The following is a 12,744-nucleotide window of genomic DNA, read 5'->3' as shown; positions in this document are numbered from 1 at the left end:
AACAAAAACGTCAATAACTAGGCCTACAGTGTTTCTGTAGTTCATGGACATTTTTGGTCAATTTTGGCATGGTCAAAGATCCACTCCGTTGGCCACCATGACAATGTTAACACGCCTAGAGGTGCAAACCTGAAAATTAAAACACCCATTCACACAAACGTATTTTAAAAAATAACCACTTATTTACCTGTACTTAGATTAACTCCCCCCACATCCTTCTGTTTTAAAATTCAGCTCCATGGGGGAACAACTACAACGCAAAGACTTCTCCAAAACCAAAAAACCCCCCCAAAACCAGTATTTTCCACATGCACAATGGACGATTCTTAAAGATAATTACCGAAAGAAAATTAAATTAGAGTTCACTAAAGGCACAATCTCAAAAGACATATTCAAAATGTCATTAAGCAAGATTCTTGCCATCTTGGACGTGCGTTGTTTCTGTAAGTCCTGCATTATCGTAAACCACGCGAAAGGGGCTCACATGGCCTGTTCGATGACTGTTTCCATACTCATAGATGCCTCTGCGGAAATGGCCGTCTGCTCTGAACGCCAGCTGCACATCACGTGGAACAGAGCTTTACGGAATTCGACGAGGCGCCACCAGTAAATGAACGGGTTGATGGTCGAGTAACTGACAGCAATAACCACGCTGATCTGAAAATACACAAGGAACTCATCGTCTACACCACTAGCGCTTCCACTACTGCCAAAGTAAATCATGAAAGACGCTACACCGATCGGAAGCGAGCAAAGGCATGACGTGACCAGGATTAGGGTGAACGTGATCATAAGATGCCGTGTTTGACGCACATGGGTACCAGTTTGTTCATCGTTGTTGGAGATACCCGAGGTAGGGACCACCGTTGGTAGATACCTGGCAATCTTACGAAAAACAGCCACGTAGAGAATTGCAGTCGCTGTCAAAATCACAACACTAATTAATGGTTGGATGAAGCGAATGGTAAATCGGTAATCTGCGTATGTCAGTGGGAAGTTGATCAGAGCAGAAACCACCCACATCAGGACGTAAACCGCCATCATGCGACCAAGCGTTACCATGCTATCGTACCGACCAGGCGGAGTAATACTCAAAGCCATGAGCCGGGTCACTGCCACGAAGAAGAAGTTCAACCTCAACACCGAATATGAGGTGTCCACCAACGCGTTTAGGAAAATTCCCTTGATGGTGTTAAGCAGAATAAAGGCTGCAGCCGAAACGGTATCAGTAAGTGCTAGGGTGAAGACGAAAAAGTAGTACTTGATGCGTAGTTGCTTGCTGGCCAGAAAGACTACCATCACCACGAGATTAAAGAAAATAGCCACGCCAGTGACTGCACACGCAGGAATGTTGAGCTCGTACAGCCTCTCATCAATCATGGCTACTTGTGGTTCGTGGATGTGTGTCAAAACAGCAAAAGAATCTGTTACAAAAGACACAAACTCAAATGACAAAGATGCCTAAATACTATTTCTTTACAGTATTCCCTGTGACTCGACTTTTCATATCTTGCTCTATATGATTGTACACATTTCCCCAAACGCTTAATTAACCTGTCCAAAATAGTGTAAAACGTCCAATTTATACAAGTTGTGTACAAGCAACATCATAGAAGTCTATACCGTACTCTTCAGTAAGCGTCCACCTAAGAATCTTGTTTTGTGTTGAAGAATTTCCCAGACAGTTCATTCGACTACGTAGCCATTGATAAATGCTGAGACGCTATTTTTAGAAGGACGGTTTATCAGGCAATATCCCCAGGCTTTTAGCTGTCATGTGCGTTACTATTATCTCAATGCCATGACACCATAAACCTCTACAGAATCGAAGTAAACTTTGATCATCGTGACGTTCTTTCAGAACTTCTGAAACAAACATGTTGAACTGACAGTAGAAGTGTTTGTTTGAATACAAGGTTCTATAATGGAATGGTGTCGATATGCACTGCCCGTACTATCATCTGTAACAAATAGCTTCAATCCAAATAAGCTTGTTCAAGTCATAATTCTTACATGTCATCTTTTAGGAAGAAAAAAACAATGCAACACGGAAAGGGCGTAAGACAGCACGCCGGACGGGCAGCGGCACGACGCCACCTAAAATGCCACGCGTCGAGTGCATACAAACGAAATGGCAATTAGGAGACCACGGTGCGACGCGACGGCACAACGCAAGGGAGCCGTCGTGCCGTCGCGTCCTATAGTCGCGTCGCCTTTGGAAGAAGGGAGAGAGAAGCAGAAATGTGTGTCGAAAATAGTACACCATAATAAGCGGTACAGTTGGAGAATTCATAGAAGGGAACTTACTCTTCTAATGCACTGCAGTTTTCAGCTCCAAGCTGGCACGTTTCAGTTCCTCTACAGCTAGATTTGTCAAAACTCTGAAGCACGGATAGTTTTTTCTTTGCTGTTACCGAGTGGGGCCGTGGATACATTGAGTCAAATTTATGAAAATTATATGTAAAATGTATACAAATCAATATTTTAATGCACTAAAGTATTTGTTTAATCTGTCAAGTGCATAATCAATGGCTTCTAAAAGGTTCTGCTGGCATGTCCTGTGCCCATATGCTCAGCATAATAGCTAGAATGAGGGTTGGTTAAAGTGCCTGTAGTTATACTTAAATCCTTGAAGTTAGGTAGTTAGTGGCGTATCCGGGGGGGCATAGGGCAACTTGCCCCCCCCCGGACTTTTAATTTATTCACAAAGAAAACTTCATACGCGAGTAGGAAAGAAAGTAATCGGTATATTAGCACCAACACCCATCGGCAAATGAAAGCAAGGGTGTCAGGACCGGGAGTAAGGCTTACGTTTTTTCTCCCCAAAATAACGCTGAATGAGCCCAAACGGCATTCGATTTTGAATCCCCCACCGAAAGCGGAATCCGCCGCTGCAGGCTCGTCAAAGCTGCCAACTGCTCAGACGGGCGTTTTGGTTGCTGCAGAGCTCTAAAATTAGGTCAATTCTTACGAACAGACGCTGCTCATGGGCCAAAATTAATGAATTAACGACTGTTGTGGGAATTATATTTCAATGGCACAAATATCAGAATCAATGAAAGCACCTAAACTATTTGAAAACTTACAGCTTAGGTTTACTGTTAAGTGATGTTCCTTGATAAACATATGAAGTGCGAAAGCAGTTTCAGCTGTAACCTAAACTATAATCTATAAAGCTTTCACCTGTAATCATTATAAAAATTGCTTGCGGCATGCAAAAACACGAGTTCATCTGATTGATAAGTGAAAAAGTACACTTATGTCTGGGATGGGGTGATGGAACAAGACATAATTGCCACGTGTACTGAATATAGTGCGCCGCTCAACTAGAAACTACTGTCTTAAATGAAACAAAAGTGTTCATTCAATACAGTATTTTCGTAGTCCATGGACTGTGGGTCACAGCCAAATTTATCACAAACAGTTTTTGTATGCTTTCTATCAAAGTCATAAACAGTTGCCGCTGCTTTCCAAAACTTAGCGGGGACTTTTGCGTTTTGTGAGTATTCCGCTGTCTTGAAATGATTACTGGGTGTAGAAGGCGTGCGCACTGAAGCTCGATTGCGCAAGTATCCAATTACATGCATATTGAAATTGAATGTTAATGGCACAATTAATACACAGACTCTTGGCTATAAAAACTAATGAAGATATTAGAATGCATGAGACAAAGATAATTTTTTGGAAACGAAAGCCCCCAATATGGTCGCAAATATTGATATTCCCCATTTTCTGGAAGGGTCATTACAATAACATTATAACACGCTGAATAATAAAAGGAAACGATAATTCCACAACAATAATTCGATAGCTGTCAGTAAATTGTATTGCAATCTATTTTCGTCAAGAACTGCTATAGCCTTGACAAAGTACTTCTGGTAAAATATACACATAAGGAAAATCATTATTCATGACTATGCGTGCATTAGCGTATGGTATTCAGCTTGTCTTCTAAACACGATCGAGTACGCCAATACCATAATAGCTGAGCGCAATTATTGACCTCTATGAAATGTTGTAAGTCACATGCCAGCAATAGCCCAAACCTTTGAATGAAAATATGTGTGCACTCATACTTAGTGCGTGACACCATCTTGGACGACACTCACTTGTTCAATTAAACATCTTTTCCGTGGAACTGCGATATGTCATGCTTATGTTTCGATCAAATCTCTAAACTTTCTGCTGCATTTCTGAACCCCAGGTGGCGCTGAAGCGTGCATAAGACCCACCAGAGGACTGTTTGTTGTCTTTTTGGTGAACTGAAGGTCATTTGCTCAAAGCTTCGTGCTCTCTTAACTTGGATGTTCTAAAACCCAAAGCGTACCGTGATATTCCCTCATGTGGTAACAATGGTTATAAACGGGTTTTGCCCAATCGTACCGGTCCCCATGCTCAAACTTGCGATCCCGTCACGTTATTACTTTTTAAACACTGAAATTAATAAGTATGTGGCAAACTGGTCACACAGATGTGAATGGCGACAGAGTAAATATCAGCTGGCTGAGATACCAGGACTGACTTCGTTTTTAGGGCTTCCCCCTAGATGTTTGTGTGGAAAGATTACCCAACTGAGATGAAACACTCTTCTGGTCTAGCTGGCTAGGTGTTGTGTGTCTTGGGGGTTATAAATGAATCCTGGGTCCAATTTTATCAATATCCATATAGACCTCTTTCACTGGACGCCATCTTTGTATGAAAATTTCAGCTGCGTGTGTGCGTGATGTGCAAATGCTCTATGCTCGTGCGTTGGTCAAACATCTTTGAACTACGGCGCAGCTAATGCACGTCAAGAAAATGTGAAGATAAAAAACGCCAATGCACTTGACAATCTGTAGGAAGTGACGTCATTTGAGAGAGACCAATTTTGTCTGTTTATTGCACGGAGCTATATATAAAACTAGAGCGCTGAGTCCTGTACAAAATGATGCCTGATGGGGGCATCATGTTTATGCATAAACTTATGGAAAACTGGAAAATAGCCGTATTACGGTTATCTGTACATCTGCGTATCAGTTCGAAAACGATACGTCAACAAAGCCGATACGCAAACAACGTGAACTCACAATCAATAAATGAGCGTTTCGTTTTTATTTGGGCCAAAAAACGCAATCAAATTTTACCGGTAATCACTTAAAACTGATTGAATTAATTTCAACATTTTAATTGAATTGAACTTATTCATTACGAATGGGGTTAGGCGCGCGTCTTGGTTCACGCGCTGGTTCTCACGCTAATGCCTCTACACACTAATTGAGCGCGTGACGTGTTCACTTCGGTACTCTATCAGATTTTGAATGGTCTGCAAGCAAGCACATGGAATCAAAATGTCTGCGCCCAGGACGGTGTCAAATTTTCTCCTCGCAGAGAATGAGAATTTATCGTTTTAGGTTTTATATATAGCTTTATAGTTTATTGCTACAGGGCTTTTTAAGTGGAAATGAAATCACATGCCACCATATTCCATCTTTCCCAAGTTTTTTAATTCTTTGCTTTTATTTATTTGTCCTCTGCTGAAGTTAGATCTACATACCATTTTAACAGCACGAATTAGTTCCTAGTGGGGTAATAACTTGCAAATAGTGTGCAAACAAACTGTCGTTGTGTGACAAAAAGGACTCCCATAACATTCTTTAAAGTGGCGTTCAGTTCCACACAAGAATAATTACGAAGCAACTACTTCTACAAAACCGAAAACAAAATATTTCCCACATGTACAATGAAGAATTCTGAAAGATGATTACCAAAATTTTAAATTCAAATTAAACTTCATTAAAGGCAAACTCTCAAAAGACTTTCCGATATGTTATCGGGTGGGAGTCCAGCCAACTTTCACTAGTCGTTTTTTTTTTGTCGTTTCTACATCATACATAATATAAAAAGGGCTCACATGGCCTGTTCGACAACTGTTTCCATACTGGCAGATGCCTCTGCTAAAACGGCCGTCGGCTTTTTGCGCCAGCAGTACATCATGCCGTACAGGGCTTCGCGGAACTCGCCAAAGCGCCACCAGTAAATGAACGGGTTGATGGCTGAGTAACTGACCAGAACAAGCACACTGGACTTATAAAACACACGGAACCAATCGCCTATACCACGAACAGTTCCATTTCTGCTGAAGTAAATCATGAAAGAGGCGACAGAGATCGGAAGCCAGCATAGAAATGACGCAGCCAGGATGAGGGTGAACGTGATCAGAAGGTGTCGTGTTTGACGCACGCGGGTACCAGTTTGTTCATCGTTTTCTGGGATACCCGAGGTAGAGGCCAACGGTGGTCGATAGCTAGCAATCTTACGAAAGACAACTAAGTAGAGAATTGCAGTCGCTGTCAGAATCACTAGACCGATTAGTGGTTGTATGAAGCGAATGGTAAGTCGGGAACCGGTGTATGTCAAGGGGAAATAAGTCAGAGCAGAAACCACCCACATCAGGATGTAAACCACCACCATGCGACCAAGCGTAACCATGCTATCGTAGCGAGCGGGCGGAGTGATACTCAAAGCCAGGAGCCGGTTCACAGCCACGAAGAAGACGTTCAACGTTAACACACCATAAGACGTAAAAACCAATGAGCTCAGGAACTTCCCCTTAATGTTGCTGGACAGAATAAAGGCTGCAGCCGAAACGGTATCAGTAATTGCTAAAGTGAAGACGAAAAAGTAGTACTTGATGCGTAGTTGCTTGCTGGCCAGAAAGACTACCATCACCACGACATTAAAAACTAGAGCTACGCCAGTGACTGCACAACCAGCGATGTTAAGCGCGTACACCGTCTCCTGAACCATGACTAAATTTGGTACGTGAATGTGTGTGAAGACAGCAAGAAACCTGTAAGAAAAGACACAAACTCAAATGACAAAGAATTTGGAGCATTACACGTATCGTCACACAATTCCTTGTCATAATATCTGAGTTAAAATTGCCTTGCTCGATAAGTTTCGAATTTTTTCTTAAGAAAACCTCCAGCAAATATATGTTGAATTTTTCAATCAAATAAGTTTTGTGCAGACTCTCTTAGTTATTACTTTACATTTGTACAAATCTAAAACCTTTTAGTGATCCTCCACCTTACAATCTTGGTTTGTTATAATGAATAACGTGCACAGCTCCTGCATAGCTAATGTTGACTTGTTATTTTCGAGTGACGGGGTGTTCGGCAGATTCAAAGCTGTGTGACGCGTTATCATCATTTGAATAAAACATTAACCTCTCAGAAATTGCAACGGCATCTAATTATCACTGAAAACTGACAAAAACAACCGTTTGATTGATTATAAGATTCTGTGATGAAATGAATGGCAATATGTAGGCTACTGTCCTTACCAGCGTAAGTATCAAGTAACATAAATTGAATTTAGCTTGTCATAATTGGCCAGGGTTTCCTTGAGTTTTCTTCTGGCAAACAGCTTCTAGATGATTTGCTATCTTTCCTATAAAGGCAACTAAAGCAGGTTCAGGAAACTTTGTGCACGCAGCTTCGTGGTGAATTGGTGCTATAGGCCGAGCACAGTTCGTCAATTTGAAGCTGTTCATATCTTACCGATTCCCCACTTTGAGTCACATCAGAGATGCACATATCCATGCAGTCCTCTGTAAGAACTGTACAAATACAAGGCACGACCAGTCGCGAAACATATGATTAATAAGCCGTTTTTGTTAGAATTTGAAGCGTTCAGGCTGTGCTATAACTTTGATAATTATACGGAGTGATTTCAACTTCACATTTTACACCAAATACGGCACTCAATACATTATCACAGGGTAAACATCCCTTTACACACTGTGAAAACAGGAAGACTCGTGTACGTAAATTTTCTGAGTTGGGTTGTAGATTTTAAGTCATGTTTATGAAAATCCTATTAATACTAGAATTATTCGCACTCACTAAACTAAATATTTTATGAGTTTGTTGCATAAACAATGACTTCTTTACAAAGTTCTGCTGGAACATCATGAGTGATAAGTTGCCCAGCCCGCGCGCGCATGCGCAGCTTAATAACGACAATGAGGGCTGGTTACAGTGCCTAAAACCTGGAAGCCAGGAAGTCTTCGTGCACCCGATCCGACTACACACTGCTACTGAAAAGTGTGGCCTGTGCAGCTGTATAGTAGGCAAACCTATAATTGAGATATAACGCAATAATATTGCAAAATAACGCAATAAGAATGCAAAACTACTTCCTCAGTTGGGAAAGCTATTGCGTTATTCGCAAACCTATTGTGTTATTTTGCAACATTATTGCGTTATTTGGCAATATATAATACTTTAATTTGTTAGAATTGGCACTAACAGGCTTCCGATTTGGTAATTATCCACCTGTATGCACACTGAAATTGAACAGTTATGACATAAATTAAAGCAATTACAGTTTATGTATGAATATTAATTGTGATAAAAGTATTCACGAGATGGATACACTTGTGTTTCTAAAGACAGCGCTCGGTACAGTCACTGAGAGCTAAATATGAAATTCCCATATATCAAGGGGTTTCAGATCCTATCAAGAAAATATTAACGATAAACAGTTACATGCAAGTGATAATCAAAGTTAAATGGTTCATACTATGCCATTTTCTTTCAAGTCAAATATTTCACTTTTAGCAATTATTTCTGTACACGATAGACGTCAATGAATTGTACTGCAACTTACTTTAATGAAGAACTGCTACAGCACTGACAAAGTACTCCTGATAAAATATACACAGAAGATAATTCATATTCATGACTATGCGGTATTACCATGTGGTCTTAATATAATTCATATTCATGACTATGCGTGTATTACCATGTGGTCTTGAGCTTGTCTTTTCCGCATGGTGGAAGTAGTGACTATCATAATGGCTATGCGCATAATAATTGACAAGTACAGAAAGAACTGTTTAAATACGTCTCCTGCGGCAATAGCCAAAACCTTCAAATTTTCTCCCCTGCCAGTGAACGAAATATTGGTCTCTCTCACATAATACGGGAGAATCATGATAGTGCCCCTGCAAGGGTATCAACGCGTTAGCCAATTACAATGTGCGAAATCTGTCGACCCCTTCCAAACGCGGATGGGTTCGACAAATTCGCGCATAATGTTGGCCAGTGCTTTGCAAACTCTTGGAGGGGCACAACTGTGCAACGTCTGTATTGTCTTCAATTTAATATCCCGAGAAATATACTGAGGGAATTCTGGTGTCGATCCAAACGATATTAAAGCATGAGACTGCATGAATGATTATTGGTGACTGACCGTGAACCACTAAAAGCATTTTATGCAAGCATTCACAAGGCCCATCAAGGGAAACCTTTTTCCCAAGCTCCAGATTTTTTAACTCAAAGCCTCGTGCTCTGAGTTGAATGTTATTCTACCCATTCGCGAATCTTCCTTCTGTGTAACTGTCTCGCTCGAATCACATAAACAGGATCTGCTGCGTTAGCACCCCTCAGATCCAAGTGGTGGGCCCCTTCATAAATCAAGACGGTATCCAAGGCCCCGGGATTGGGATTATCAAGCACCCCTCCCCCACGCCAAGGGTCCAGTGCCCCATTACTGAAGACGATATTGGAGGCTGTTTTGATGTCTTTACCCCACATGATGACATTGAGCCAGTTTGGTCTTGGTGCTATATTCCACTTGGTGAGACAGTAGTCTTCTTTCATCTTGGGTGTGAATGGCAGATAGGGGAACATGTCGGTGACACCGTTGGTTCCCGCTGGCATGGTAACCTCCGTGCACACTTGCCAGTCACGGGCTTTGGCTGCGTCCCCCGATCCGCAACCAGTAGGATCAGCGCATTCAACATACTGAGAGTCGATATCCATACATTCCAGGGATCCGCGAGTGCCGTTGTAGTAGAGAATCGCCGATTCTGCCAAACCTTGAAGAGGTTGTTTCGAAGCAACCATCACCTGGCAGGAGACATTCACAGGCCATGGTGGTAAATCACCCAGGAAGCTTGTGTTGTACGGATAGTTTGCCATTGCCATGCTGGCAAAAGCTTCCCGAATCCAGCCTTGAAGATGGGGCAGTCGGTCCTTGTTTATCAAAGGCTTGCAGAGCTTAAAGATGGCTGATATCTCAGATAGACCAACCTTACCCTGCCCAGCCAGCTCCTCCATCCTGGTAAATCCCCTCCGAACCGTTCCCACACAGTCAGGTGCCGAGGGCACGCTCCCAAAAGCCTTGGTAACGTCATCAAAGAAGAACGTCTCCGAACCCAGCCCGGCGCTCGAATAGATAGGAGCACTAGATGCGACAGCTCCATCCACTATATTGGGATACTTGAGGCGCATATATGCACTCAGCATGCCGCCATAACTTCCACCGAAGGCTATTACTTTGCAGTCATGACAATGTAGTTCCTCCTTGAGGTGAAGGATAAGGCTCGCATAATCTGCCAGGGCCTGCTCCACGGTCAATAACCCCAAATTCTCCCTGTTAAAGGACATGCTTCCAAAAGGCAAACTCTCCCCGTAGAAGCGATGCTCGGCGAATACGACCACAGCCTTGAACTCGGGAGCGATATCGAAGAGGAAGCCTGTATTCTCGACGAAGATCGTCACAGGAGCCTCGTTACCGGTGTACAAGAATATGGGGCCCGAGCCGATAGACCAGTTGTCATCTGCCAGCATGTACCGCTGTCTGAACGTCCGGTTGCCGTGACTTGCAAAGTTAAAATGGTCTATAATCTGGTCGAAATATTCGGTCTTGATATGATGGCTTCCTCCAGTGATGCTCAGACAGACTAGCATCACACACGGTAGGAAAATGACAGTTGCGGAGGTAGATGTCATTGTAATATATACCTCTACAGATTATGCGACTGTAACCCAGGGAACACGCCTCGTCAACAGTGAGTTTTGGCTAAAATGGCACATTTCCGACGAAGTTGTAAATCAACACGACTACCACATGCACTGAACGACAATAAATTATACTGAACTTTGGCATCCGTGTTTACGTTCCACGCCAGCGATGATAGCGTATTGTCACCTTGACCGTGTGCTGCTACACCGCGTTCTGTACCAGCCTTGCACAGCAGCATTGTGCGGCAGGTGTACAATGGTGGGTCAAACAATGCGGCAGGTGTACAATAGTGGGTCAAACCAGCAGTTCAGTGTCTCGTTTATTTTGAAGTGGATCGGGATCTGGATCTGGCTTGATGACTCGGACGACAAAGCGGATGACTGCATCACAGCAGAATTGACCAAAATACGCGGTGATGGTGTCTTTCATACAGATTCCATAAAATGGAAAAGAAATGCAGACAAAAAATGACCCCTTTGAGCACGAATAGGCCTACACAATGCTAGACTACTGTGAATACAGCCGTGTACACGGGAAGTTGGTCGCTGCTTCATACAGCGCGTGAATCCGGCAAATCTTGTCGACTTCTTTGAGCTCAATCTTCAAGTTGAGATTAATCCACATGGTTGCAGAAATCGACAATGTCATTGATTTCTAACATGCTGTGATTTGGCGGTCCGCCACTTTTAAATGCTCTAAAGGGACAACTCGACTTGAATATCAAATAGGCCTACAACATAATGACGTAATGCAGTGTTTACCGCGGTGCATTGTGGGTGAAAGGTGGGGATGTTGCAGGAACGCGTCGACGTGAAACGTTATGTGTAACAAAGCAAAGTCAACAAGTGAACCTCTGTATGCAGTCTACATTTTGTAGGCGGAGACAAAACTTAAGCGTACGATGTACAGGATCCAACGATTTTCCCGTGGACAAGTGAGTGGGAACTTGAAGAGGTTGTTTCCCGGCAAAATGAACAACGAAGAAGCTTCCTTTCTCTTCAGACATGATTTGAGAACTTCTTACATAAAACTCTTTCTCATGATTTTGCTGGTACAACAGAGGAGAACTGTGACTTCTAATGGAAATCTTTGCCTATTTTTCCATTTCATCTGTAAACGCTGATGAACTTAACTTAGCGAGGTTAGCATGCCAGCCCGAGCATGCATAGGGCCTACCTGCATACACTCGGGCATGTCGGGAGACAAGCTCGCTTTTGTACTGGTCCTAGTTGTTCGCCGCCGCTTGCATATTGAACTCGAACTTGAAGCTTGTTTTGGCTGCAAGATTGGCAGTGGGTTTAGGTTTGCAGAAGCAGGAAAGCTTCTTCGTTGTTCATTTTGCCGGGAAAATCGTTGGATCCGGTAACTCGTAAGTTTTGTCTCCGCCTACAAAATGTAGACTGCTGCATACAGAGGTCCACTTGGACTTCACTTTGATGGCCTTATTTCTCACGGAATTAACTTATCCAAATCTGTCGCCTTTTGCGGTCCATTGGAAGTGAAAAAACGTAGCTCTGGCGTTCGTTAAGTGCTTGATAAATACAACGTAACACAGCAGTTCACATGGACCATTTCGGACAATAATTGGGATTTTTATTATTTTTTATATTTTTTTCGTGTCAGGCCAATACACACGCCATATAGTATACGTTACACACTTAACGTGTCACGTCAACGCGTTCCTGCAACATCCCCACAATGCAGCGCGGTAAACACTGTATTACGTCATTATGTTGTAGGTCTATTGTTGCTTTAAGGGGGTTTCAAAGGAAAGTCCGACATTTTAACACATGCAGCTTTCATAATACTTGAAGACCACTCCCCTCTTGAGACTGAAAGAAAACCATTTTCCCAAAGGAACATGCGTCGTGTATCCCAAGCAGTTGTGTAATTGATGACCTTCTTTGACCAAGGGCGAAAGAGACCTTATTCACAGAAAGCCGTTTTCGA

General features: G+C 42.6%; 3 protein-coding genes across 3 annotated transcripts; all 3 read right to left on the bottom strand.

The window, feature by feature from the left end:
- Positions 1-76: 76 nt before the first annotated feature.
- Positions 77-1,410, bottom strand: LOC147797920 (cannabinoid receptor 2-like). Its single transcript, XM_087142557.1, has one exon. The coding sequence runs from the start codon at positions 1,378-1,380 to the stop codon at positions 481-483; it is 900 nt and encodes a 299-aa protein (XP_086998683.1). The 5' UTR covers positions 1,381-1,410; the 3' UTR covers positions 77-480.
- A 4,072-nt stretch (positions 1,411-5,482) lies between these two features.
- LOC110989459 (cannabinoid receptor 2-like) lies at positions 5,483-7,996 on the bottom strand. Its single transcript, XM_087142556.1, has one exon. It carries the CDS (start codon positions 6,784-6,786, stop codon positions 5,887-5,889), a length of 900 nt encoding a protein of 299 aa, XP_086998682.1. The 5' UTR covers positions 6,787-7,996; the 3' UTR covers positions 5,483-5,886.
- Positions 7,997-8,632: 636 nt separating this feature from the next.
- Positions 8,633-11,575, bottom strand: LOC110989449 (dipeptidyl peptidase 2-like). Its single transcript, XM_022253833.2, has one exon. The coding sequence runs from the start codon at positions 10,779-10,781 to the stop codon at positions 9,348-9,350; it is 1,434 nt and encodes a 477-aa protein (XP_022109525.2). The 5' UTR covers positions 10,782-11,575; the 3' UTR covers positions 8,633-9,347.
- Between the last annotated feature and the right edge of the window lie 1,169 nt (positions 11,576-12,744).

The sequence above is a fragment of the Acanthaster planci genome, linkage group LG10 (genome assembly GCF_054643075.1).
Source record: "Acanthaster planci isolate LZ-2023a linkage group LG10, COTS_SCS, whole genome shotgun sequence".
Taxonomy (NCBI): Eukaryota; Metazoa; Echinodermata; class Asteroidea; order Valvatida; family Acanthasteridae; genus Acanthaster; species Acanthaster planci.
Note: the sequence above shows the minus strand (reverse complement) of the source record. Positions and strands in the feature narration are given on the sequence as shown.